This window comes from Sciurus vulgaris, assembly GCF_902686455.1.
Source record: "Sciurus vulgaris genome assembly, chromosome: 15".
In the NCBI taxonomy this organism is placed as follows: Eukaryota; Metazoa; Chordata; class Mammalia; order Rodentia; family Sciuridae; genus Sciurus; species Sciurus vulgaris.
Genome location: NC_136476.1, coordinates 35343449 through 35369338, shown reverse-complemented (window position 1 = coordinate 35369338; position 25890 = coordinate 35343449). Strand labels below are relative to the sequence as shown.

The 25890-nt window shown below is 37.1% G+C and overlaps 1 protein-coding gene across 17 annotated transcripts in view; it reads left to right on the top strand.

Annotated features, from left to right (window-relative positions):
• Positions 1-25890, top strand: part of BNC2 (basonuclin zinc finger protein 2) — a 404537-nt gene that overhangs the window by 160343 nt on the left and 218304 nt on the right. For 11 of the 17 annotated variants that reach the window (XM_079113185.1, XM_079113183.1, XM_079113181.1 and 8 more), the window contains one exon: positions 6974-7057. The exons of 3 other annotated variants lie outside the window; for them this stretch is intronic. In XM_079113185.1, the coding sequence (XP_078969311.1) occupies positions 6974-7057 (84 nt within the window). Of the gene's footprint in view, positions 1-6973; positions 7168-25890 lie in introns of all 17 variants that reach the window. 3 more of the 17 variants (XM_079113187.1, XM_079113186.1, XM_079113167.1) reach the window with 1 other exon arrangement.

Sequence of the window (25890 nt, the reverse complement as noted above, 5' to 3'; positions counted from 1 at the left end):
CTTTTCTGCTTTTTTACATATATTTTTCAATCATCCTCTTCTTGGTATTATTAAATGTATGAAGGAAAAAAAAAGACTACATTTGATTTGTTCCATTTTTGTGCCTCTGATGAAGTAAATAAAATGGATGTATTATCTTCCAAAGTGAACTCCTTTCTAGAAAATTGTCATCCTCCAAAAAAATAAAAAATCCAGAGGTTCGATGATCTTTACTTGAAAGCAGCCTCTTTCCTCTTGTTAGCAATAAATTCAACCTTATTCTTGACCACTCTGGAAAGCCAGGGAGTGGAGCACACCCCGTGGCTGAGTTCAAGATGACCTGCATTGTTGTAAAGTGCTTTTCATTTAAATGCTGTAGTGTCTGTGCCCACTTAATTTCCATCTCATATTTGTACATATGTGGAGTTGGCTATCCTTAAATTGCTTTCTCATTTTGGCTTTTGTCCCAAAACTTCTTTCCTGGCTTTCTTCCTCTCTTTTATAGAATGAGATTTTGGGAGATCTGGGTTTTATACCCTGGTGCCTGCTCTTCTTTCCTCAGTTTTAAAAAGTCATCTTTTTCAAAACCAAGTCATCATCTATAGAGCTTTTGCCTTTCAAGTTCTCCCCATCCCCTGTTTTCTAGTTCATTCAGGCTGGTAAACTTTAATGCTCTGCAGCATCACTTAAAGGGCTGAGAAGTGAGTGCTTTGGACCACCTATTGGTCTTGTCAATCGTTTGCTGACCCCACCCTTGAATGTGTTAGGTTTCTTTAGATTTTATTCCCTTGTGTTCCATAGAAGCTCCTTACTTTTTAGATTCATAGGTCAAGCTACTTGCATGAAAGACATCTCAGAAAGTTGCCATTCTTTTTAATTGTAAAGGACTTAGTTGGTTCCGAGGGACAGATGAGTAAAATATGCTTCTTCTGACTTTCCCCAAGGAAGACTCTGTCAGCTCTTCTGTAATTTTTTTAGTTTCCCCAATTACTAATATTATTTCTTTGATGCTTGAAATTTTCTTCCATCTCTCCCAAATTCCTTTGCTCACTCACTGTATTGCAGTGCACTTTTGTGGGATGTGGTGGGAAAGAGCATTTGCTGCATACTACTGCATGCTTGGTTATTAGGTGCTTTACATGTGTCATCTGTTCAACCTTGCTTACCCTGTAATAGTGATTTCCATTTTATAAATACAAGGAAACAGGGCTCTGAGATGATAACTGACCAACTTTACTAGGTATTACAGCTAGGATTTAAACAGAGGTCTGTCTCCAAAGCGAGAGCTCTTTTAATATGACCTGTCTTTAGGATGGCTGAAGTTGATCCTTGAAGGCAGAACGTTAGCCCATACATGAATAAGCATATTTAAAGGTTTCATTTCATGTCTTTTGTCAAACTTGCCAAAACATATGCCAATAAGTAATTACCTGCTGTGGTCAATTTCCAGAATACTGAATTGCAAGAGTGATTGCAGCCAATTAAAAATAATCCATTTCTGTAATTTTCTTTCTTAAATATAAAACCTCTCCATGGCACAGGTGAAAATGCTTTTATTTTCATTTTCTTTGGTGCTGAAACCCAGGTACAACTAGAATTGTGGGAAATAAGTTCAATTCTGTCAAATGATAGGAATTTTTCTAGTAAATACTAGTGTTTATTTGAGAGAATTTGTCTCAGTTCCACCTATCCATTTTTTTAAATATGGAAGAAGACTGTAGTGATAGGCCTTAGTGTTCTTGCTTAAAATAAAAAAAGTGCAGTGAAACCTCTCCCCTTCCCCACTCATCTGATGTGGAAATTAATAAATATTACGTGTAAAGCCCTTTGAGCTCTCTAGAAGAAAGATTCTATGTAATTTTGTCATTATTCATGGTCCATTAGACTCTTTAGGGTTTCACCAGGGAAGAGAGATTTTTACCTTTTATTCTGTATTTTACAGTATAAAAACAAGATATTTTTGTTGTTGTTTGTGGCCATGAAAATCTCCTGTAATCGTGCCTGCAGATTGCTTCTGTCATGGAGCCCAGGGCCTATTCTTGGGCAGCTCATTCAGGAGGATGGGCTGCCTAGCAGGTGAGAGTAAACCTACACTGCACAGCTGCTGGGAGAACAGGGTGCCCTTTCCCACCCTTCCACTCTAAGCCATGGTTCTGTCTATCAACCTGTTGAGTAGCAGAGTCATGTACTGATGATCTTTTCCTTCTCTGTCTTCTCACCCTGATCCTGAGTTCATTGTTCTGGGGTGATCCCAGAGAGGATTGGTGTTTCTCTCAGGCACCTTCCCCGTCCCATGTACTTCTCCTATATGACATGTCTGCCATCCTTATCGTGTTGCTATTGGGACAACCTTGCCTCACCTGAGGCTTCTTAATGACAACTGTATTTCTGCCCATTCCTTATTAGAAAAATGGGTATACACTCTTCTGCCTGACCCATTGCTTTCTGATCTGTGAGCAGGACTTTCATTCTTTCACTTTAGATTCTGTACACTTGACCATTGGGTCTTAGCCTGGGGTTCCACAGTAGAGAAAGTTGAGCCCTGGAATGTTTTCTAGTAAAATCATAGACTGGGAAATCGTGAGTTAGCTGCATGCCTGGCCACTGAACTCACCTTCCTATTTTTCAGTTTTTAATTCATTTATTTTGCAGCAGTGGGTGTTGTCTGCACCACCATCTCCACAGTGTTGGGTAATCTGTTTATTTCTTTATCTGTTCTTTCTCACAACGGCCCTGGCGAGCTTATTGTCCAGTCCATTTCACTTAATGGTCTTCCTGAATTCTTTGTGTTATCTGAGTGGTTTTTCCTCTTGCTGCTTGGCATTGTGTAACTACTGAAATTGGACTGAAGTTCTATTAGTGCTTCCCTCCAGCTTGGAATGTGACAGTTCTTGTGCCTAACCATGTCCCTGAACCCTCTAAGGGGACCTTTTTTCTGGTTATCTCTTTCCCCCTTTCTGTTTCTTTAAAACCAGTTTCGTGTATCCTTTCTTTTCTAAGTTCTTCTGATTGTTTCCCTTATCCTCTCAACACTGCTAGACTGAACCCACCAAAACACGCATAGTACTTCAGAACTGATCTGGGCTGGTGGCCAGCTTAACTGAAAAGACTTGAGCTAACATGGAAGTTAGTATGTTTATTTAGGCTGTGACTTTCATAGTGTCTATCAGGCAAAAAGCCTACCTGAATGTTTAACATTTAAAAGTAAAATTAAATTTCAGATGGGACTATGAGTACAAGAAGCATTCCTGGCTCTGGAGGCCCCTTTCTTTGTATTTTTTTCCCCTAAGACATCATTTCTGTATCTTTCCTCCTTTGTCCCTTTGCTTCTACCCATTTTCCACTTTGATTCTACCCATTTTCCACTTTGATTCACCTTTAAATGTCTTAAACTCTAGTAGCTCCCATTTGCAATTTTTCTGTCTTCAAAAATCTAGTGGCTAACAGTTTTTATATGTGATCTTAGTGAACAAAGACTGTGTGTGTGTGTGTGTGTGTATGTGTGTGTGTGTGTGTGTGTGCGTGTGTGTGTAAGTAGGAAGCCTGCCACATTTCCTCCCTGCCCTGCAGAAATTGTGTTTTCTGGAAGCCCTTTTGACACTGAAGTGAATGCCCACTGGCCCTCCCTTGCTGAATTCTCCTGAGAGGAGAGAGAGAGAGAGAGGCCTTTATGCTTGTTGTCATATCTTTTGTTTCTGCTGATTATACACAAAGTAAGTTGTAAATAGCTCTCTCACACACCATGATTCCTTTGAGGTATATACAGGAGTACAGATAGGCACTCAGTTTCAGCTGGCCCTGGGGATTCCACAAGGTCCCTTTGGAGGCCTTTCTCTTCCTGTCATAGCACAACAGTGGAGTGATTTTTATCAGTTTGAGACAGTTTTCATCCCGTAATTAAACCCCTTGCATAATGTTTCAAAATATTAGGCTGATTAGTTCAGTGTTTTTCTTTGTTTTTAACTTAAATGTTTTTTTAATTACCCCAAAAGCAAAATATACAAAGATGCAAAAAGAATAAAAAAAGTCTCCAAAGTCTTAAGCACTGTGAACATTTTGTGAAGATCACTGTAATGCTTGGCATTTAAACAGACAGTTACTACTAACATGAAGGAAAGTAGTTAAAATGGATCCCCCCATCAGTTTAAATTTATATTCTAGACAGTGATTATGTACACAATATTTTAAAATCTTAATTTACAATGGAATAATAAGAAATTAGACAATTTATGTCTGCTGTTTGTCTTAGCATTTTTTGATTGCCTTTGGGTTGCTGGGCTAACTTCTGAGGTTTCTAAATCAAAGGGCAGAATGAGTTGTACCAAATCACAACTAATTGTGTTATCAGCCTTCAGATCTTTTGTATTTTCTTTGGTAAGTTTTGATGAATTGGGAAAGAGATATGGCTTGCCTCTTTCCCTTTTTAGAAATTCCCCCGTCTGATAATTGAGGACACTGGTTGTGGTGGAGGTGTTAGGTATTCTTAGACCATAACCTGTTAGTAAACAGTGTCATTTTGGTTTGAATCTCAGTTTCCTAATCTCTAAAATTTGGGAGTCCACTTTTCTGGATCCTTACGAATTTTTTTTTTTTTTTTCCTTGTTCAGAAATTCTAGGAGTCCAGGTTTGAGAGTATCATCCACTTCCCCACTAGTACCTTTTGTGATTAGGATTGTCGGAACATACTGGTGGCTTGCCACTGTTTCCTCCCCATCTTATTTACAGACCTTTTTGTTTTCTTTCAGAAACCGTATTTCTAAGAGTCTGAGGTTGTAATTGAATGTAATTGTAGTTGTTTAACTTTCTTTCCCTCTTGAGAGTGTTTATAAAGTGTATTCAGTGACTGAGGATAAAAAGGAACTAGAGACTTAGTATTTATGACATGGTCAAGTACTATTAAGGTAAGTAGAACTTTGTTTTATGTATGTGAAATAAGGTGTTGTTTACACACAATTTGCAATATATACATTCTGACTATGAAATCTGCTTCAGTCAGTTAAGTAGTTACATTTGTCAGGGTTTTATAGGACGCTTTTTTGGGGGGTTCATTTTGATGCAGAATATTCTAAGATTGATTTTTTTCTCCCCTTTCCTTCTATTGCCCCCTAGGGAGAGTTATTGATGCAGAACTCATTAGTGCCCCTCCATATGTCAACCAGGGGGTGGAATCAGCAGTATTTCCATGTGTGACACAACACACATTCCAAATGTCTCTACTCTCCTTTATGTCCAATTTCTCCCTCATTCCTCAATTTAGAGGATAAATTCCCTTTTACTTTGCTTACATTGTCTAACATCAAAGAGCAAGTAGCAGGTCTTGATTTCTGTTAACACCTGCTTTGTATCCTGTATCTTTTTTGTCATGTCATTCATATGAAACATCTACAAATGCCACTACAATAGATGCCACTAAATGTAATTACGTGATTTTAAAAATTATTTTTATTCTTAATTTTCATTTCTTCTCATTCTTAAATTCAAATCTGAGCTTTGCAACTTAATTGCCTGTTACTCTGAGGTACTTATGTACTCCAAGCCTCAGTTTTTGCATGTAATATGGAAATGTCATATCTATACAATTACTGAGGGGGAAAGTGGTTCGTCTGTGAGATGCCCATGTGGTGCCTGGCACGTGGGACTCCACTGGTGGAACTTAGGGGTAGAGTGATTATTAACTGTAAAGAAAGATAATATTGTGTCCCTTTTACTTTATGGACAGAGACAGAATGACAGACTTTAAAGGAAGGAGAGCGTTAACTCTAAAAAGGTTTATAGAGTTGACTGTGAGCCTTTTTTATTAGTGGTATTCACTGGTACAAAGTGGAAGTTTTTGAAAATTATTTGTTTTAAGAAGTGAACAGATTTGAGTCAAAAAAGGGAGGAAAACATTGAAGGCAGCAAAACTTGGCTGAAAAACTGATCTCTGAACAAAGAAAATTGATCAACAAAGATGATCTTAATTGGAATTAAACAAACCAAACACCAAAGGAGTGCTTTGATAGGGAAGGAGGACAAAGGTGAGATGAGGCTTAATTGATATAGGAGATTCTGGTACATATAGGTCAATATATGATTATTCAAGGTTGTATATATTTGTAAATAACAAGTAGAAACTAGAGAAAAAATTTCATTTTATTTGCAATGCTGGGAATTGAACTCAAGTCCTTTTACTTGCTAGGCAAGTGCTCTATCCCAGCCCCCTAAGAGATGATTTTAAACAGCAGAATATTGGTTTAGATGAAATCTAAATCTTTTTTTCTTATATTCTGAGGTGAAATAAATGATAGTAGGCAATACTGAAAAATGATACTAATTTTAATATATAGCATAATTTTAAAAGGGGATCTTCCTAGCTTTAAGTAAAGAATTCTAGATTTGGGAGACATCCATGAAATTATAACTTGTTATTTTTATTAGAATATGCTTACAAACCAAGGTTTTTAATCACTTTAAAATATTAAGTATGTTAAGAAGTAATATTGATAGATAAAAGCCTGCCTGTGCTAACGTACAGCTGGAATAGGAAAAGTATATTTATCAGGTATTTTAAGAGTAGAAAGAGACTTTAGGCATCATAGAATGCCTTTTACTTAATTCTCACATAAGAACCTTGGACACAGAGAGAAAAAACAGTAAGTCACCAGTGTGTAGAGATTGTTTCAGTCTTTTCCTTTCCTTTTCTTCCTTCTTAAACTTTCTTCTTCCTGTCCGTACATACTTAATAAATGCTTACTTTGTGTTACTTGATATAAATACAAGGGGGAAAAATTTATGTGGATCTTTTCTTCTTGGAATTTACCTTCTTGTAGTTAATAAAGCAGGTTATGTGATATTTGCAATGTATTCGACACACCAAGTGGCAAACAGGTCAGGCCATTAAGTCTGTTTCAGACCTGCAGTTGGGATGACCTTGCTTCCGCCTGGCTTAAGTGTAACTGTTTGCTGTTCTCAGCACCCTCCAAACCTAGCATCTAACCCAGCCGTATTCCCCCAGGTTCCACTGGCATGTGCTGGCAGAGTGCTGGGTGCAGACTTCTGCCCAGACCTGGAGGAGCCAGACCAGAGGCTGGAAGTCCAGGTTGGAGTCTTACTGTTTTATCAGCTGGGGGTGGTGTGACAGAAAGAGTGATCTCTGAAGGCCATACTAGTGTTGTCAGTACTATCTGGACAAGACAACTCTTGAAACAGGTACAAAGAGGGACCAAAGTAGCATATGTGCAGCAAAAGACCCTTTTCAGGATGAATTGTCTAACTAGAGATCATTCATTCATTTATTCATTTAAGAAATATGTTTTGGCCGGGTGTGGTGGGGCACACCTGTAATCCCAGTGACTTGGTATGCTCAGGCAGGAAAACCACAAGTTTAAGGCCAGACTAGGCAACTTGGCAAGACTATATTTCAAAATGAAAAATAGAAAGGGGCTGGGAATGTAGTTCAGTGTAGAATACCACTGGGTTCAATCCCCAGTACCCCACAAACATTCAAAAAAATAGATACTTTGGAGTGGAAAAGAACATGGTCTCTGAAGATTAACCACTTAGTTTGACATATTTGCTTTGAGACTTTTGGCAAGAAAGTAAACCTAAGTTAACCTTAGTGTTTTCATCTGTAAAATGGAGATTTAACAGAAAAGGTGCTTATGAGGATTAAATGACTTAACTGATAACCCAGCAGTTAGCACAGGGTCTGGAACCTAACAGCTACTCAATCAGTATTAGCTCTCGTCTTTTAAATCATCATTATCATGTACTAAGGACTCTGCTGAGTGCAGGGACATATAGTAAGTCATCCTTCTGCATTACAGTCTCTCATTTCAGGAGAACAGCAATCATTCCACTGGGTACTTCAGAAGAGAAATAGGGCTGGGTGCAGTGGCAGTGGCCTAAAAGGCTGAGGCAGGAAGGTTGCCAAGTTCAGAGTCAGCCTCAGCAACTTAATAAGACCCTGTCTCAAAATAAAAAAATAAGAAAGACTGGGGATGTGGCTCAATGCTCAGTGGTTAATCACCCCTGTGTTCAATCCCAGGTATCAAAAAAAAAAAAAAAAAAAAAAAAAAAAAAAAAAAAAGTAGGACTTAGAGATAAATATTTTCCGTTTTCATGGATTAGAAGCTATGTGCAGAGTACATTTTTCCTAAAAATGTTGACTTGAATTTTTGTGTGGTCTTGAGGCATTAGAAGTGGTTTAGTATACTGCAGATTGAAATATAAATATGACATCTTTGCTAGAGGCATGTCTCCACTTCCCTGTATCTTTTAATTTGTAAGGACTGTATGTGCCATTGCAAAGATATAGGTTGATGTTTCAATGTGGATTGCATTCCCTAGCATGAGCCAATCCAGGTTATGTATTTTTTTTTCCAGGGCCTCCATTTGGCATGCTTTTCTAAATTTTCATGCTTATGAGTGAGCATAGTGAGCTCAGTTTTAAAACATTTTTACTGATTCAGATACCCTACATGAGAAAAGAGAGAATGGTTTTAAAAATTGGCTTTTTCACAATGGGAGTGAGGATAGAGGTATTGGTAGGGGGAGGTTTCAGTGTTTATAGTACTGAAGGGTACACCATCTCTTGCACACCTGCTCTTGGCCTAGGGAAGACCACCTGGGCACTGCTGTGCCCCAAGCTGGTACCGTCTGGGTGGTGTATGGCTGTGGGACAATAGGAAAGCAGGTGTGACACAATGATACTTGATCTTGTGTTTCTTCGTTCTGGAGAACTAACAACTTGGGTATGACATATAAATGCAGAGTGATGGAAAACTCTTTGTGGAGAGTAGTCTGATCCTTGAACTCTTTGGGGAGGACAAGTGATGTTCATCAAACACATCTCCTGGAAGGGTCTTTTATGGGTGATTGTTGGATCATCTGTTTTTGAACCTTGAGTTATGGTACAAAGAGAATGGGTTTAACAGATGTGAAGTAAAACTGAAAAAGACCTATGGAGCATGTTAGTTTGACATAATGAGGGGAAAAAAAAAAATACACTTACAAATTTAAATGAAATTCTGGTTGTTGGTAAACAGATTATATGATTGACAGTTCAGCATGGACCTTGCAAAGAAGACCAAATTCCTGTACAAAGTAATGAAAGGTATCTATTATTGGATTTCTCATTTTACAACACCATTCTGGTGGATTGAGTGGAAAGGTTGGATCTGTTAAAAGATCGTCAACTATAGTGAATTGTCAAATTAACTGGCACCAACTGCAGCCATTTATTCCTCTTCCCCCCTTTTTCCCTTTTCTCTCCTGAATATGGTTTCCATACATTTTAGAAATATCTAGTGCATCCATATTATGTCAGTCATAATAAACTTGACAATATATTCTTCACCGGCTAACAATTTCAGAAGTATTTTTTAGCTTCATCTGATTGCATTCTTGCCATGGCATGTATCCTACCCTTTTTTTTGTGTACTAGGGATTGAACCATTTCTTATTTTTTAGTTCAGCCCATTCTCCAGGGACTCACTGTAGGACTTGTCAAATTGTTCACCTTTTCTGAAGGACTCTCGGGCTTTCCTCCAAGGCCAGGCATTGTAACTACCAGTGAGTTTGCTCTTTGACCTCTTGATTCTGAGAGTAACCTCTGTACACCTCAATTTAGGAGCAATGGTATGTGTATATCCTTTCTTACAAATAATTTTTATTTAGACACATTCTCCTATCTGGTTTAGTATTCTATTTTAGCTGACATAAGTTCTTATGACTGGTTCTCTGCTCTTCTTTCTTCTTCCTTTTAAACTTTGACAATTTTTCCCTAAAATTTCAGAATTCTTAGCAGCTTTGTAATTTAATAATCCCAAGACCCCTAACACTCTTCTATATATGTATCTTTGGTTTCAAATGATTGTCATCCTTCAAGTCTGTGCCTGGCATGACTTTTACCAGGGAGTCTGCTATTTTTGTGTTAATATGTTTGGTTTAGAAAAATAGCTGGAAATTGGGATTTCAATTCACTCTCTAAATTTGCTTTCTTCAGTGTCTCAAAGTAGGCATTAACTGGGTACTGTTTAATTTGAGAGGTTAACTGACATATAGTAGCAAAGAATTGTGCTCTCATAGTTATCTTCTAGGAAATTATTTTAGTTTAGACCTCTCGTAATTGCTGTTATTTTATTTTTAATCAGAAAAAAGTTAACTTTCTTAGTTTAGGTATACCTCATTATGCATTAAGTTCTTACAGTTACCTTAGCACAGTTGTTTTCTTGGTTGAGAATTTAAGATGTGAAGTTTGACTTGGTATTTTTCACCACTGAAATGTTTAGAAAATTAGAGTAAATAATGAACCAATATTTCAGTACCAGATTAGACACAATTTACTGTGATGTTTCATAAACCACAGACTTCTTTCTTCTGTGAATGCGTGAAGGATCACTTTTTTTTTTCCAGACATACCGGGGTGCAAGTGTAAATTTCCATAAAATTTAAATGAGGTGCTTCCTGTAATTAATGAACAATTGTGGCTGCTCTCTGGTCTGCATTGTAATTAACCGTGATCAGGCTTGTTTAGTGATGACACTGTTCCTGTAATAATTTGACAAGCTACTGTGAATTTGCCAGGTTATTAAACAACCTGCAGTATTCACTTATGGAATCACAGGGATGAGCTCGGCAGCTACCGTTCTGTCAAATGCAGCATAAAGGTAAACCAGAAGCTACCCCTTGAAGTCTATCCATCACAACAAGCAGATTTAAATTCCTATAATTTTGGAGAACTTAATTCATTTTGTATGGAGTGTTTTGAAAACTTCTTATTAACATGACAAACCTACAGGGGCAAAGTCAATTATTTTTATGAACTCATGATGAGCCAGCAAATTCTCTATATTGTTCATACCGGTATGGACTAAATACTCTGAGGTTTCCCTTACCACCTTATTAAATAGGTATGATTATTTACTTAGTTTTTAGGAAGCCATTCCCTCCCCAGTATGTCTGCAATATTCCCCCAAATATAAGTTCATTTTCCTCTTTTTCTGATAGAAACAACAGTTGCTGGGGATGGGGAGCTGGATGGGGGGAGAAGGGAATGCAAGAGAGGGCAGAAGAATGGGGTATATGATCGAGATGCAAGATATGCACTTATGTAAATGTCACTGAAGCCCATTGATTTGTACAATTAATGTGTTAATAATCATAACAATAAATTAATTAATAAACAACAGATGACCTTGTGCTAGGTGGCCATGTTGCAGGTAGGTAGAAGTAGAGTGATCTAAGTGGACTGGTAGCCTTATGTCCTTGGTCACTAGTGCACTGGTCCCCAGCTTCCCCCTTTCAGGTTAAGAACTGTTCAAAACATTACTGTCTAGTAACTGTGGTGTCTTTCATTCAGATTCTGTTTATTGACTAAACCACAAGGATTCCTGCCCAAAGTACCAGGCGGTCTATGCTTGACTGATTTTGATTTTCTAACATCAGCCCTGGGGTTTATTTGAAAAATGTACATACACTGCAGCTTTAACAAGTCAAGTGACTGCATGTTTTTGACCATGGAGTAGACTATATCTGAAGATCATTAAATTTGGGTTGAGTGGGGTGGGTAAAGGAGGTTTGGAGAATAAGTGTAGTAGTTATTGTACCATTGCAGAAAGTGTGTGTGTATGTGCATGTGTGCCCGCTCGTGCGTGTGCATGCATGCATGTGTGTGTGACACATGGTTTTTGTCTTTTCATCTTCTCCAAGAGCCAGAAAGTTTCCTGCCGTTCTCTTTCCAGCTATTGACAAATGATTGCCAGATGTGAGATCTTTGCAGTGCTTTTTCCCTCAGCAAACCTGCAGCGAAGGGATATTTGATTCTCCCTTGCCCATTTCATCTCCTTTCCACATCTGCCAGGGACACATAAGCAATACATCCCTACATGAGAGTTTAAAGTTTATTCAGCTCCTTTTCCCCCTCTGATAAAGTGTTTGGAGACAACAGAATGAGGTCCATATGACGCTCTCTCAACTTCACTGTATGAAATTAGTTGTTTATTTTACTTATCTACCTCTCAGTAATTGAACTATTTCATTTTAGTTTCGGCCTGTGGAAAAGTTGATGTAACTCTGGGAGTGCTAAGAGTTTCCTATTGTCTGCTGGCTGCAAGTGTGCCACCAGCATAGCGTCCCTTTGAGCCCCTCTATTCTGATAAAAACTGGACTGTCGATTCCATAGGACTTCCTAGTAAAGTAGTTCTAGTACACAACTGTCAAAATATTTAGTATGGAGTGTCTGGTAGAGTTCAGTAGTCATTTAGGATTTGGAAAGCTATCTCTGAGGGGAAAATTTACCTTGTTTGGCTTGATTAGTTTACTCCATGTGTCCATTGTCAAAGTTGATATGTATGAGGCTCTAGTTTTAATCACAAGTAGCTTATAAAAGAGAAAGTACACTGAGTTTTGGAGGCATGTGAAATTAGCCTGTGTAGGCCACATACATAATCACTAACATGCACTGAAGTTTTTTGCATCTGCTTTAGAATCTGTATTGATACTGATTTTTTTTTTTTTCTCATTTCAGTTTGAAAATATTTTCCAAAATGCCCGTGTAGCTCATGTTCATACTATAGGGTGGGCTGACACAGGTGGCCTTTCTGTTTTCCTATTACACTTTTTGGCAAACGAAAAGGCCCCTTATTCCCTGAATAAGATCAGCGTTTTTTTAAAAAACATTTAAAAAATAATCCATAAAATGTCTGCCACATGTTCTCTAGTTTATGGAAATGTTTTCCAAATTAGAGCCGTAGTATTGAATTCTTTTTGTGAAAGTGCTAGTATGTTTACTGTTTCTGCTACTTTCTTTGCTACCTGTGTTTAAGTGAATTTGTATTTTTATGTGAAGTACAAATGAAGAATTTAATGATTTTCTGAGTTTCTGCAGTGTAAATTATTTTTTGTTGTTTTTATTAAAGCAGATAAGCTGAAGAGCTGTGTTAGAACAGGAAAAATGTGAAGTCTGTTTTTCAATATGTTCTTTAAACAAAATTAATGAAAGTAAGTAACAACACCCAAAACCTAATAAGAACAGGAAAAAAGCCCCAAGAGTACCTAAAAAGAATAAATCCTACTAAACCTAATGCATGGGGTGAAACCTTTTACCACGGTTGCCAAGATATTGTGTTCCTATTGTGAGTTTGTATTGAACAGGATGGAAGATGTTGGTGTTTGAAGACAAAGACAATATTTTTGAACTGTTCAGTCTGAAAACAAGACAATGAGCATGATGGAGAGGGGGTTAAGTTGAAACAGCGCCACCCCCCAAAAACAAAATTATCAAAAGCAAAAAGGTCTCTGGAAAAGTTTACATTGTCATTGTTCTTTGCATTTCCCTAGGACTGCTGCCACCCTAGGCACTCAGTGGATGCCAGTGGTTGGGAAGGTGGAGGCAAGGTACTCTTTCATAAAACAAGGTTAGAAACTCCTGTGCAGGAGCCCTGTGCATCCGAGTTTAGCTCACGTCACAGAATTTGCCCTCGCTAATGCATTCGCTGGTTTCTCACGCCTTCCTGCCTTTTCCTCTCCATGGTTACCCTGGGAGGCAGAGAGGTGCTAAGCAATGGAGGTGTCATCCGGCCTGCGCACCTAGGGAATGTCCTTCAGAGGACGACTTGTCACCAGCCGTCAAAGAAGAGAGTGGCTTTGTGGTCTCTGAACATCTGGCAGCACTGCACAGGAAGCTGAGGGGGTGTCATTAATTGTGATGAAATAATTTAAACCATCAGGAATAAATGAGGCTGTTAAGCTAAGTTCAGATTCCATTTGCCATGCACATGTGTCTAGCAGCCTGTGTGCAGTTAAAAAAAAATTGAATTATATTAGCTCATGAGTAGAAGTGAAACAGATACTGTAAATGAAACAAGTTGCTGTGCGGCGATGACATCGTGTTGAACCACTTCACAGAGTTACAGTTGTAGGATCAATATATTGAAAGTGGTATGTTATATAATGAATTTGTATATAAAAGCATCTTATGGTGCTGAGGAATATAGTAAGGACCAGTGGTTTACAGGCACACGGTGAGACTGGGAGGGTGAATGGGTAGAAAAAAACAAACCACCAGGTGAAGGTGGGTGAGCCGTGGGCTCTTTGACTGAATTTTGATGTGCAGTATACCTTCCTGGAGAGTCTGGGTGTGAGTACATCAGGTGCCCTTGCTTTGCATGCATAGTGCAGGTTGAAGGGCATTTCTCTCCCATAACCAATGGTGGATGCCTCTTGGGGAGCTTCGGACACTGGGCACATCCATATTTTTTTTCCCGCAATTAAAAACCATTACTTTAGGTGATAGATTATTCCTCAAGCAAATTAACATATTTTTAAGACTTTTCACAATCAGCAAACACTGACTTCAAATGTAATTTTCAAGCAGTATGGAAGGAGGCAACCTTAGTTTCTCAGAAAGGAAGGACTGTTGGGTTTGGAATGTCGGAGAAACTCTTGAGGTTTGGTGCACTAAATTGAGCAATGATGTGTTCCAAAATGCATTTCTAAAATAAAAGTCATTCCTTTACACATAAGTAAAGTTTTCAACATTGAAGTTCTATTTAAAAATACACATGGAAATTTGAAAAGTAAGATGAGATTACTTAAGGTACAGAAAGTGTTTTTGAAAAAAATCACTGGAGAGGTAATCCCTTTGTCAGAAGGGAGATGAAGGTGGTGGTCTGGAGCTCTGGAGACTCTGGACAAAGAGAGCCCTTTTACTGTGAGGATTTTATCTCCATTTTCTCCCTGTTCCCTTGATTACCTCATTGCCTTTCTCTTCTCCTAGTTGAGTATTATCTCCCCTTTTCTTCTATGTTCTCTTTTCCTTTCCTGTATTCTCACTTTAAATTTTTATCCTTTTGTTTCTCTTAAATACTTGTTCTCATGCTTCATCCTCCTTAGAAATGATCTGCAGTTCTGTTTTTATTAGTAGTTGTAGTTTTCTTGCTACTAGTGAAAAGATTAATAAAGACCCATGATTAATTTGTCAAATTAATAAAATTTAAGTTGTACTTTTACATAGAGTCGGGTGACCATTGGTAGACTTAAAAAAAAATGTGAATGAACCTTGATGAATTAAAAAAAAAAAGGAATTCAGAATACTCATTGAGTTATCCCTTTCCCTAAAGCCCTGAATGAAAGTATTATTGGTGAAAGTCTGCCAGAACCTTGTGGCTCTGGGTTGCCATCTCCCTTCTTACTTTTAGCGTAGGGAGAAGACATTCAAATGGAAACACTTGGTTTTCCTGACTTCATCATTGAAATTCAATAGAGTAACCAGAAATTAGAATACTGCTTCAGTGCATTTCTGGATTTTTTTTTTTTTTTTGGGTGCTGGGGATCGAACCCAGGGCCTTGTGCTCACAAGGCAAGCACTCTACCAACTGAGTTATCTCCCCAGCCCTGGATTTTGTTTTTATTAATGAAATAGTAAAGGAAGACTTGAGTTCGTCATTGCTTCTGGTCCCTTTTGGAAGGATTGAAGGAGGTTGTGTATGTGTATTAAGTCCTCTGCCTTGCACACAGCTAAGAGTGAATGCATTGTTGTCACTGTGTAAATATTTGTACTACCTTGTGGTGGTCAAGCAGGTAGAAATTTGAAAAGTTCTTCCCTAAGATATTTCTTGACAATTTAAATATTATTCACCTGGAAATAGTTATATATTTTTCTTCTAGAAAAAGGAATTCAAGGTCAACAGAAAAATTTAAACAAGAAAAACTGTTTTTTTCCTCTGTATTTTGTAGTACATTTCTTTCTCAAATAAGAAAATGATAGTACACTTAGCTGTTGCTTGATGTTTTCTTTTGGAAGCATGTTAATACATAAAGGAAAAAAGTTTCTTGAACATAAATTTCCTTTTGCTTCTTTTTAAAAATTTTGGTGGTTTGTGAAGTAAGTGCCTCTGCATATTTCCAACAACTTTTTATTTTTCTACTGCTCTTGTTAACACTTACTCTCTACTTAAGTGGCTTTAAATTTGTGGATTTTTCTATCATGTGTTCTATATTTCAAGTACATTTTGGGTTGAATAACTTTGGTTGCGTGGCCTCAGAACCTGACTACTACATCCTGCATGTGTCAGTGTTTCCATGAGAGAATGTGGTCTAGATCCCAGGTGAACAACCTAAGCTGTTCGTGTTGGGAACTGCCAGTGTTAATACAAGATATTGAATAAGATGATTACATTTACTTTATGTATGGTCTTAAGGTGCAGCCATAGCAGTTTTATATAAGGAAGAAAAGAGATAAAACCAGAGGAAGGATTTTAATTCTTGGCTTGAATAGAGAGAATTATGTGTTTGTGTGTGGGTGTGTACATGTGCGTGGGTTTGTATATACATACATATAAATTTTATTATCTATTCCATATTTTTTATGTTCATCAGAAAAACTTGTGATGTTCTGTTGCAATACTTTGGAGTTAGTCATAGTGGATGCTTCACATTTAGAACACACAGTCCCTCTACTTTGACTTGCAAAAGGAAGAAGAAATCTTTTGTTTGGGTAGGTAAAGGAATCTTAGTTTGTGTGTTATTCTTTAGGATTCATTGTTTTTTTTTTTTTTATCTAAATTTTGTAACTGAGTATTTTGCTTTCACAAATTCGAAAACTCAGGTCCCCAAATTTTAAGACTCAGGCAAAATTAAATATTAAAGCCTTCATTTTGATGTGTCAGAGACTTTAATAATACTGTGCTTGTTTGTATTCCTTGTCAAAGAGAACTGCTTAACTGCATCATCCTAGGTTTATTAGGACGAGCCAAGTGAACGTTGGGAATGCCTATGTCCACCTTTCCTCCAAAACCTGGTGAAGGGTGGGAAATGCACGAAGCTTCATTTTCAGACATTGTAGCGGTGATCTTAGCAGGTTCTCCTCCCTGCCACTGCTCCCCGCATTGTAGTAGATCTTCTTGCATGATGTATGAAATGTGCTAACTTGATGCTAAGAAGTAGAAATTTTGGGTCTGGCTTTTATTTTATTTTTTCCTTCTATCTTTCTGGTGTCAGTATGGCAGGCAGGTGTTGTTCAAAAGCTAACTCTGGAACATTAAGTGGTAGAAATAGTCCCATCTCAATAATCTCTGTTTCAAAAGAAAAGTGCCATTACAGACATTTGAAGAATGGAATTGCCCAAGAACATAGTAGTGTTACTCTTTAATGTTCAGTGAGTGCCAGTGGAATTTCTCGGAGCACAGGAACAAACCAAGTCCCCTTGAAATCATTGTTATTATAAAAACTGTCTTTAAGTGCCTTTTTGGGTATGGTACTGTGTTTGCATCCTATAAAAAGTGAGCTGAACAGATAGGGTCTCTGCCCTCTAGGAGTTTATAATCAAAAACAGATAATATAGCTGACATCTGTTATTGTATAAAGGTCTTATAAATAAACATTGATCACATATGTAAATAAAAGTTTTATATCAAAGACAAGAAAAAAACTATTTTTTTTGCTTGCCTGATTAAATAAGTAAACAGACAACCTCATCCCAACACTGAAACTATCTGTGTGAGTTGTAAAAGGATTAAACTAAAATAATCCTGACACTAGAATATTCTATTACATTGTTATTTTTTAAGGGTTTTAAAAGAGTGCTGGCATTACTATCATTCACTGATAGCATATTTTAAATGGTTCTGAATTCAGAGATATTGTTCTATCTTTCTGGTTAAGAAATTAGGAATTTTCCTCCATCTCTGGAATTTCCCCAGTTTTAACTGCTGACTGAAGTGCACTCATCCTGGAGGGTAGTTTAAAAATTTTATCCAAACCCCTAACATTAGTAAAAATCATAATTTTTTAGTTAGCTGCCTTTTCCCTTCCCCTAAGTCAGTAGAAACTGCATTAAAACAAATTCAGGGATTTAAAATTGATGCTGTAATATGAGATGAACTTATATATCCAAAGACTCTGAATGGAGTATTGGTATGAAGAGGTAGATCCAGAACTCTGGAATGAATAGTTCTGGTTGCAAGTTTGGACAAAGCCATATACTACCTGATATTAAACATATAAATGTTGGCAGGGGGAAACAGGTATTGAGTTTGATAAAATATTTTCTTTCTGTGTGCTTTGACTTTAAAATATTTTAACAGTCATTTAATTTTTGAGTTGTGGGGGAACCCCAAACTAGCAACATTGGGAAGACAAAACATGAACCCAGCTCAGAAGTTCAAGACATTTAAAAAAATGACTATCTCTACCCAGTGTAGGTGTCTGTCTGTGTAAATTAAAGCATGTGGGTGCATAAATTAATTAGAAGAACAGTCGATGATATAAATCAAACTTACTTGGTGCACTGATGAAATGAGCATTGTTTATAAGATTATCTTGTTATTTAATCTCTTCTGTGTAAACCTGGCTGGTTGGCATTATGAAGTAATAATACAATTAATGTGATGATGGTATACTTTTTCTTGGTACAGGTCTGATCCTGCAGACCTTTCTTGACTGGGATTTGTGTATACATAAGAGCATAAGAACTGGAAATTTTAATTAGCAAGAATCTGCCCCCCACTATTGTGTGTGTTTGGGTGGACTTTTTTGTGTGTGTGTATCTCAGAATATTCCCTCAGATTTCTATTCTTTTTGAACCAGTCATATGCTGATCCCAGAAGAATGAATTGCCTTTAGAAACTATTTTCTAAAACTGTGCGAAGTTCATTATAAGAGCTACCTGCTGTTTTCTGTCTGTACTGTTGTGCTATGCTATTGGGTCTCCAATAAAAAGAAAGTTTTATTTATAAATGAAGCCATTAGGAATTTCTTGAATAAACAAAAGATTTTTTTTTTTACATACAAGGGAATTTTGTTTATAACTGTTAGTCATGTAAGCCCATGTCTAACACATGCAAGAACTATTCCTTTTGTATGAAATTGAATGTACTCCTGTCAGCTAGAGAGCAGAAAACAGAAACCACACACACACACACACACACACACACACACACACACACACACACAAAAGCAAGCAGGGATCCTAATGCAGAAGAAAATTGTTGCTGTCATTATTTAGTATATGATTCAGACTTAATTTTATTTTGGTACTGGAGATTGAACCCTGAGGTGCTTTACTGTTGAGCCACATTCCAAGCCTTTTAAAAATTTTTTAATTTCAAGACAGGGTCTTGCTAGGTTGCTGAGGCTGGCCTCAAATTTGGGATCCTCCTGCTCTGTTTCCTAAGCCTCGGGGATAACAGGCGTGTACCATCACACCTGACTGATTCAGATTTTTGCTTTGTGTTTTAATTGTTTCCCATCCCAATCCCCTTAGCTGACTCCATAAAGTTTGTTTCTTTATGTCCCCAAATGGAAATTTTGCTTGTGGGAAATTAAAGATGTCCCTTTTATTGACATTGTTCTCAAATTGCTTAACTATTCTATGACATTCTTTTTAAATAGAATTTGACAGTGGTATCCAATGGTTTAACTAATAAATTGCAGAGAAAAAATGTTACAGGTAATTTTGTTAAGTGTTTTCTGAACGGAGCCTGATGATTGGAGTTTGTTGTTTCCCCTACTTAATCTCACAGAATGGATTTTGAACAGTGTCCTTTTAGGATTATGCATAGGGCAATTCTGAACATAATATGATAAAATTTTGTGATTTTGTTTTTTCATTTAGGATTTTCTTTTTTGGTCAAAATTGATGTTAAACATTTTTAATTTAGCAAATTAAATATTTGGATGTATTATTTTAAAAAAGTTTCTGGTTTCATCTTTGTAGGAGTGCAATATATCTCACTGTTTGAACAGTGATATCTATAATGCCATAGTAACATCCCTGGCTGTTAGCAGAGTGTGTATTATTTTTGTGGTTTTGTGAATCAGTAACCACTAAAAGATTCCAGACCAATCACCCATGAATGATTTGTTCATTTTGCTTAATGAGAGAAACTGTGGCATAAGACAACCTCACAGTGCGTGTTCAAATACATTTTCACTATTACACTTGGCTCTGTTCTGGATTATGCAACTTGAATTTTCAGTCTTTGTTGAGCTATGCAGATATATTTGATAGAGTTTGAGTCCGTTTCCTGGAAACCTTTCAGAACAGTACTTGTCAAACAAATATTAAAATCAGGGTATCTACTCTGGAGCCCAGGCATATGGTGAAATGGGATGCCTTCTGGGTTGAAGAAGTGACTAACACTGGGCTAACTCCTTTCTTGTACTTACTGACCAGAGCCTGCTTCTTGGATCTGATGTGAAACAAGTTTCAAAGAACTGTGAAAAAACTGGATGAAGCTAATGTCCTGTCCTTAGCTGGAAGTGATACATATGACCAAAGTCAGTGGGAAACTCTGGTCAATTAGATTCTCTGGTAGTAAAGTTAAGACTGATTTGGGGTTAAGGCTACGCATAGCACCCTTCAGATTTTTCCGATGAGTGTGACTTCTCCATAGAGTTCTTTCCTGTTCTGGAAGTGAAATATCTAGCCTTTCAGTGTTTTCCTGGCTCCTTTGTTTTCATTTTGTATCCTTTTCCTTTTTACTGTGAATTAATTCACTTCTCCTGTCTTCCTCCATTTTGGTACAATCAGGTATTATTATATCCATTCTTTTCAAAATGTTTTTTGGAGCTGACTCAACCTGGGTCCTCCTGCAGGCAGATCATGATCACTAAGTACCATGAAAGTACTTTGTTTAGGGAAGATCTCAGAGTAGGAATGAAGGACCAGGAAAACCAATACAAAGGTGACTCATGGAGGTGTTCAGTACTACTGCTGATGGGTGTGGTTCTCACTGGAGCCTTCCTAGATGTTTGGTGAATGTCTCCCAGAGCATGAACGTGTTCACCCATTGGCTCTCATTCTCTGCTGATCAGTGTGGTCCTCTGAGCTCTAACTCCCCACGGTTTTTTTTTTGTACGTGGGCATCTTCTTTTATATTGTTATGTGGCACAAGGCACCCAAGGCAGGCTTAGGGTAAGATGCTAGTTAGCTATAAATGGGAGAATCTGGTTAATGTGGTTAGAACAGGAAGTGAGATAAAAATTTTAGTAGTGCTTAGGGACCTATGTATTGCTTTTGTTTTTTTCTGAAAGCATAGAGAGCTCTGGAATGTTTGCTCTTGAGTTCCTCATTTGATGTAGTATACTTCTCAGGTGAGCTCAGCTATGCCTGTAATTACCATTTTGTTATTGGAAAGGGCTATTTGCATTTTCATCAATAATTTTAGTGTACTTCTGGGAACATTGGTCATTCACCCTTAGAACAAGTGAACTGGAGGAGGGAAGAGATTGCCCTCACATCAGCTCAAGTCTTGCTTCATTCACAATGAAGCATAAAAACATTTATGGGCCTTGTGCCAATGGTCTTTGATTTTGGAATGGGGGAAGTTGTTAACTGTTCAGCTATTCTTAAAAACAGTTGTTTAGCAAGATTCTGCTATAGTGTGAGTCAGGTCTTTCAGAACTTTAAAAGTGGACCCAAATCTTCACTGTAGTTTTCCAAATGGCCCCATGAGTCCCAATAGGTATAGTTAATGTTCTTATTGAACCATGACATATGATAGATTAGTGAAGATTTAGAGAAGAGTGTAAGGAGAAACTAAAAAGTAGTCCCCAGTGGGACTGAAACATTATGCATGTTTTCAGTACTTATTTGACAGAAGAATCCATTTCAGAAAGCGACTTTTAAAAGAAGCAGTGAAGTTAGGCAATTATTATATGTGCTCTTTTCATCATAGTTGCATATTTTAATTGGAATCATGGTCCAGAAATTATAAGGTTAACTGTTATCATGGATCATGTAGAGAACAACATCAGAATTCCATCCTCTCTAAGCTGCAGTCTTTTAACTTCTAACAATAATTTAAAAATATAATTTTTTAATGTTAAAAGATAGGAGAGTGAAACAACAGAGAGGCAAGTTTTAGTATGAATTCATAGCCGTTACAACAACCTAAATCAATTGGGAGTTGTTACCCAGAGAGACATTCTTCTGATTTTCTCTTTTGCTCCAATTCAAAATACATGTTGAACTGCTTTAATAAAGAGAAATTCAGTTTACGTTCCTAGAACTTTTCTCCTGGTCTGAGGAAGTTGGACAGTTGGATGATTTGAGGTTAAGATACCTTAGCACCTTCAAGGTAAAATCCAGCTTTAATTGTGTGATAGACTATACCATCTAGAGGATAAGGAGTTTTAGATTATAAGGAAAATGACTCCCTTTGTGGGTTCTTCAGGAACAATTTTCTATCTTGTGGTTGGTCACTTTCAATGTATGGCAATTGCTTTCCATTATAATCCCAAGATCCAATCAATATGTACAATATTATGCAACTTATAGTTACATTATAACCAAAATATGTCAAATGTGGTTTCTGAGTGGCTGATTTACTGTAAGTCTTCCTCAGTCCCCAAAGTGGGTATTATGACTAATTGGAACTCCCATAGACAGGCATTTTTCTTCATGTGAAAATTGCGTGCATGTTGGGGGAGGGTCTGTAGTGATAGGAGGAGCAGTAACCCACTATGTCAATGTCCTCACATACAGATTGATCCATTGTCATCTCCTTTGCATCTACATGGATTGTTGTGAATTATTTGCTCACCCTGGGAGAGACGTGCTCTGAATTCTAATAATTTAAAATCTCTGAATCTATTAAAACCATATTTGTAGCTCAAAAAAATTGATATTCACTGGGCAGTTTGCCCAACAAGTGAAAGTCAAAGAGATTACACACTTATCCTAAGTCACAGCAACCACCCTGCCAATTCTTCCTTTGAAAGAATACAGCAGACCCAAATTATACATCTATGGGTAAGAGGAGACAAGGAAAGAACTCAGTATATCAAAATCAGAAAGTAAATTCCACAATAATGGTTACAATAATGTTTCAAGATGTGATTTCAGCAAAGGCCCAGTCATTGAACTGATCACAGTTTAGGGGGCTTTAAAGTGTTTTAAAGCATATTCTAAAGTAGTTAAATATTTTTACCCCTCTCACTTTGGAATCAGCGTGTTCACTCATGGACCAGTAGACCCCAAGATCACACAGGGCTGGGACAGTCACCTCATCGTTTGATTGAGAAAACAAGACAAACTGTGATTATCACCTGGTCTTCTGATTTCTCATCCACAGGTCTTTTCATAAGATATTAAACTAACATATTGGGCCTGTATGGTATGCCAGGAACTGGCCATATATAGACGTGTGAGAATAACAGTATTAATGAGGGAGAAGTAGTATATGCAGGCAGTGGTAAGCAACTTGCTGGAGTTGTACTCTGATTTTCTCTGGGGACAGGGTTTATCTTTAGTGTCTCAGCACCAACCATTGTGCTGGTACTTATAGGAAGGTACCTGATAATTGCTTGATGAATGAATGAATGTGATAAATACTCATAATTGTACCAGCGAGTCACAGAGGCCAGGCACCCCAAATCAAAATTTATCAAGAGGATAAAATCTTAGTTCAGTGTTTGCATAGATGGGGGTTTTCTATGATGAATATAGTGGAAAACAAGCAAGCACAAATAACAGCTGCTCTCCTTGAGGGCATGTGTCAGGTTGTTCATCTTTGCATGGTCTGCTATCAAGAATGGTGCCCTGCCAGCAGTGGGTTCCCTCTCTGTAAACTTGAAGCACACCTTTCTTTGGCTGTTGTTTCATTACTTTATATATTCAGAATCTGAATATTTTTATTTCAAAATATTTCTTGTTTGATTACAGCTAAATAATATATGCTAAAAAGAAAATGTTTTAGAAAGACTTTGTCATTTATTGTAATTGTCGATAAGAAGCTGATAATAAGAAGTTTTCTCTTTCTGATAATTGGGAATTAACTTTCTTTATTGGGCTGTCATGGGTGACTATATCAAATGGCTACATTTAGCATGAAGAAGACAGTCCCGCTGGTAATTTTCAGTTAACCACAGTGTTGATTATCTTGTCCAGTAACAATACTTCAGTTGTTTGTTCTACCCATCTCAGTTGAATAGAGCATGGAATCAACAAGAGCCTGATTGTGGATTTTATTCTTGTATGGGCCCGTTAGGTTTGCAAAGGGAAAAACCCCTTGAATAAACATAGACAGCACTCCAAATATTGGCTAGCTGTTAAATAAATGGATGCTATTATTACAGAGGAGGACTTGGCTGAAGAAGGTAGATCATCACATCTCATTACCATTCCTGGATAAACAACCAAAGCATGTATTCTAGCGATAGTAGTTTCACAGCATTAATGCTCATGCACTGTGTGTGTGCACGAGGTGTATGGGGGGGTTGTGGGGGAGGGTAACTCGAATTAGTATTTAGTTTTATGATGGAAATAGGAAACCTACAGTGATCCTCATTGACTTGAAAAATTTTTTTCACAGTGAAACACCACCCTAGTACTAGTTCATAAATATTTGAGCTTATGTATGTGGGGAATTTTGTAACTGTAAACTCAAACAGAAAAAAAAATATGGAAAGAAAGAAACAGATCAATGTTCCAGTTAAATAATGCTGATTACATGTAAGTGAGACGGATACCACTTCCTCAAAACATGAGAACTTTTTAAATGGATATATTACCTCAAAAATACCTGTGAATCCTGCTTTTAATGGATGAGGGAGGTTTTATTTTGTAATGATAGCAAAACAGATAAACTTGCTACTTAGGCACCATGTTCAGAGCAAGAAAACATGTCAGATCAACTAGGTAGGGGTTGAAGTGTTCAGCTACACAGTCACCCAGCAAACCTCAGTTTGAAAGCTGAGCTTCGGGTCCTTGAAAGATGATTTTACTTAATTGCCAAATTGGCTTAGATGTTGTTTACTGTGTTGTCAGTTGCATTGTAGCATTGAGATAATTGAAAGTACTGATCAGCAACCTTTTTGTGCATGTGTTTTCAAGTTTCGTTCTTTTAATGAAGCTTATTAAATATCTTTGATATCACCTCCCTGTTTTATTGAAGAATTCATGATGTCATGAACAACAATATATCTATATAGAGTTATAGGAGAGAACATTTGCAACAAAGATGGCATAGATCAAGGGAATGTCAAAATTACTGAAGTGAAGAAAACAGAGAATTGAAGATGAGACCAAAACCAGATAGATAGAGATGCCCTCTGGCAAAATATAGCTCTGGAGGAAAGTATGTTAGAAGGTAGAACTTCATAGGAGAAAATTATTTTATGGGAAAAATATACTACAAGCCACATGACCTTCTTACTGAAATAAAAAGCTTTTGTACAAGAAATGGTCCATGCAATTATCAGTGCAGTAAATATTAAAACCACTGTTTTTTAAACTAATAAATACAGATATTCATTAAAATACCACAAAGAAAAAATAACAAATTGATACATTTTCAAATGAATTCTTGAAAATAGTTCCTTTGTCATTTTCAAACCTAAAAGTTCTAATTATAATTGTGACTAAAAACTAATCACAGTGGTTTAAAAAAATTTTTTTTTCTATTTGTTAGTATACATTTCTAGGGTAAGTACAACAGGTAGGAAGATATGTTTACAAAATTTTTTAACATTTTTAATTTTTAAAAATCAAGTGCCTAAAGGAGAGAGGACTGGGGCTGTGGCTCAGTGATAGAGCACTTGCCTGGCATGTGTGAAGCCCTGGGTGAGAGAGAGAAAAAACTTGGAAATTTTCAGCTATAACTTCTAAATAAGTTATAGGAAACAAATGAAATCATATTTGTTGGCTAAGGAGTTTACGTTTTCTCTCATATGTGGAATCTAGAAAGGAAAAAGGTAAAGAAAGGTGGGGGTGGATCTCAAAATAGTCAAAGACAGATCAGTAGAGGAAAGGGACCAAGACATAGGAGGTGGAAGTGCTGGGGTGATATTGACCAAATTGCGTTGTTATATTGTGTGCATGTGTGAATATGTAACAACAAATCCAATTAGTATGTACAACTATAATGTACCAATAAAAATGTTGGAAAAAAAATCATATTTGTTATGTTCAGTGGGCCTAGATTTATA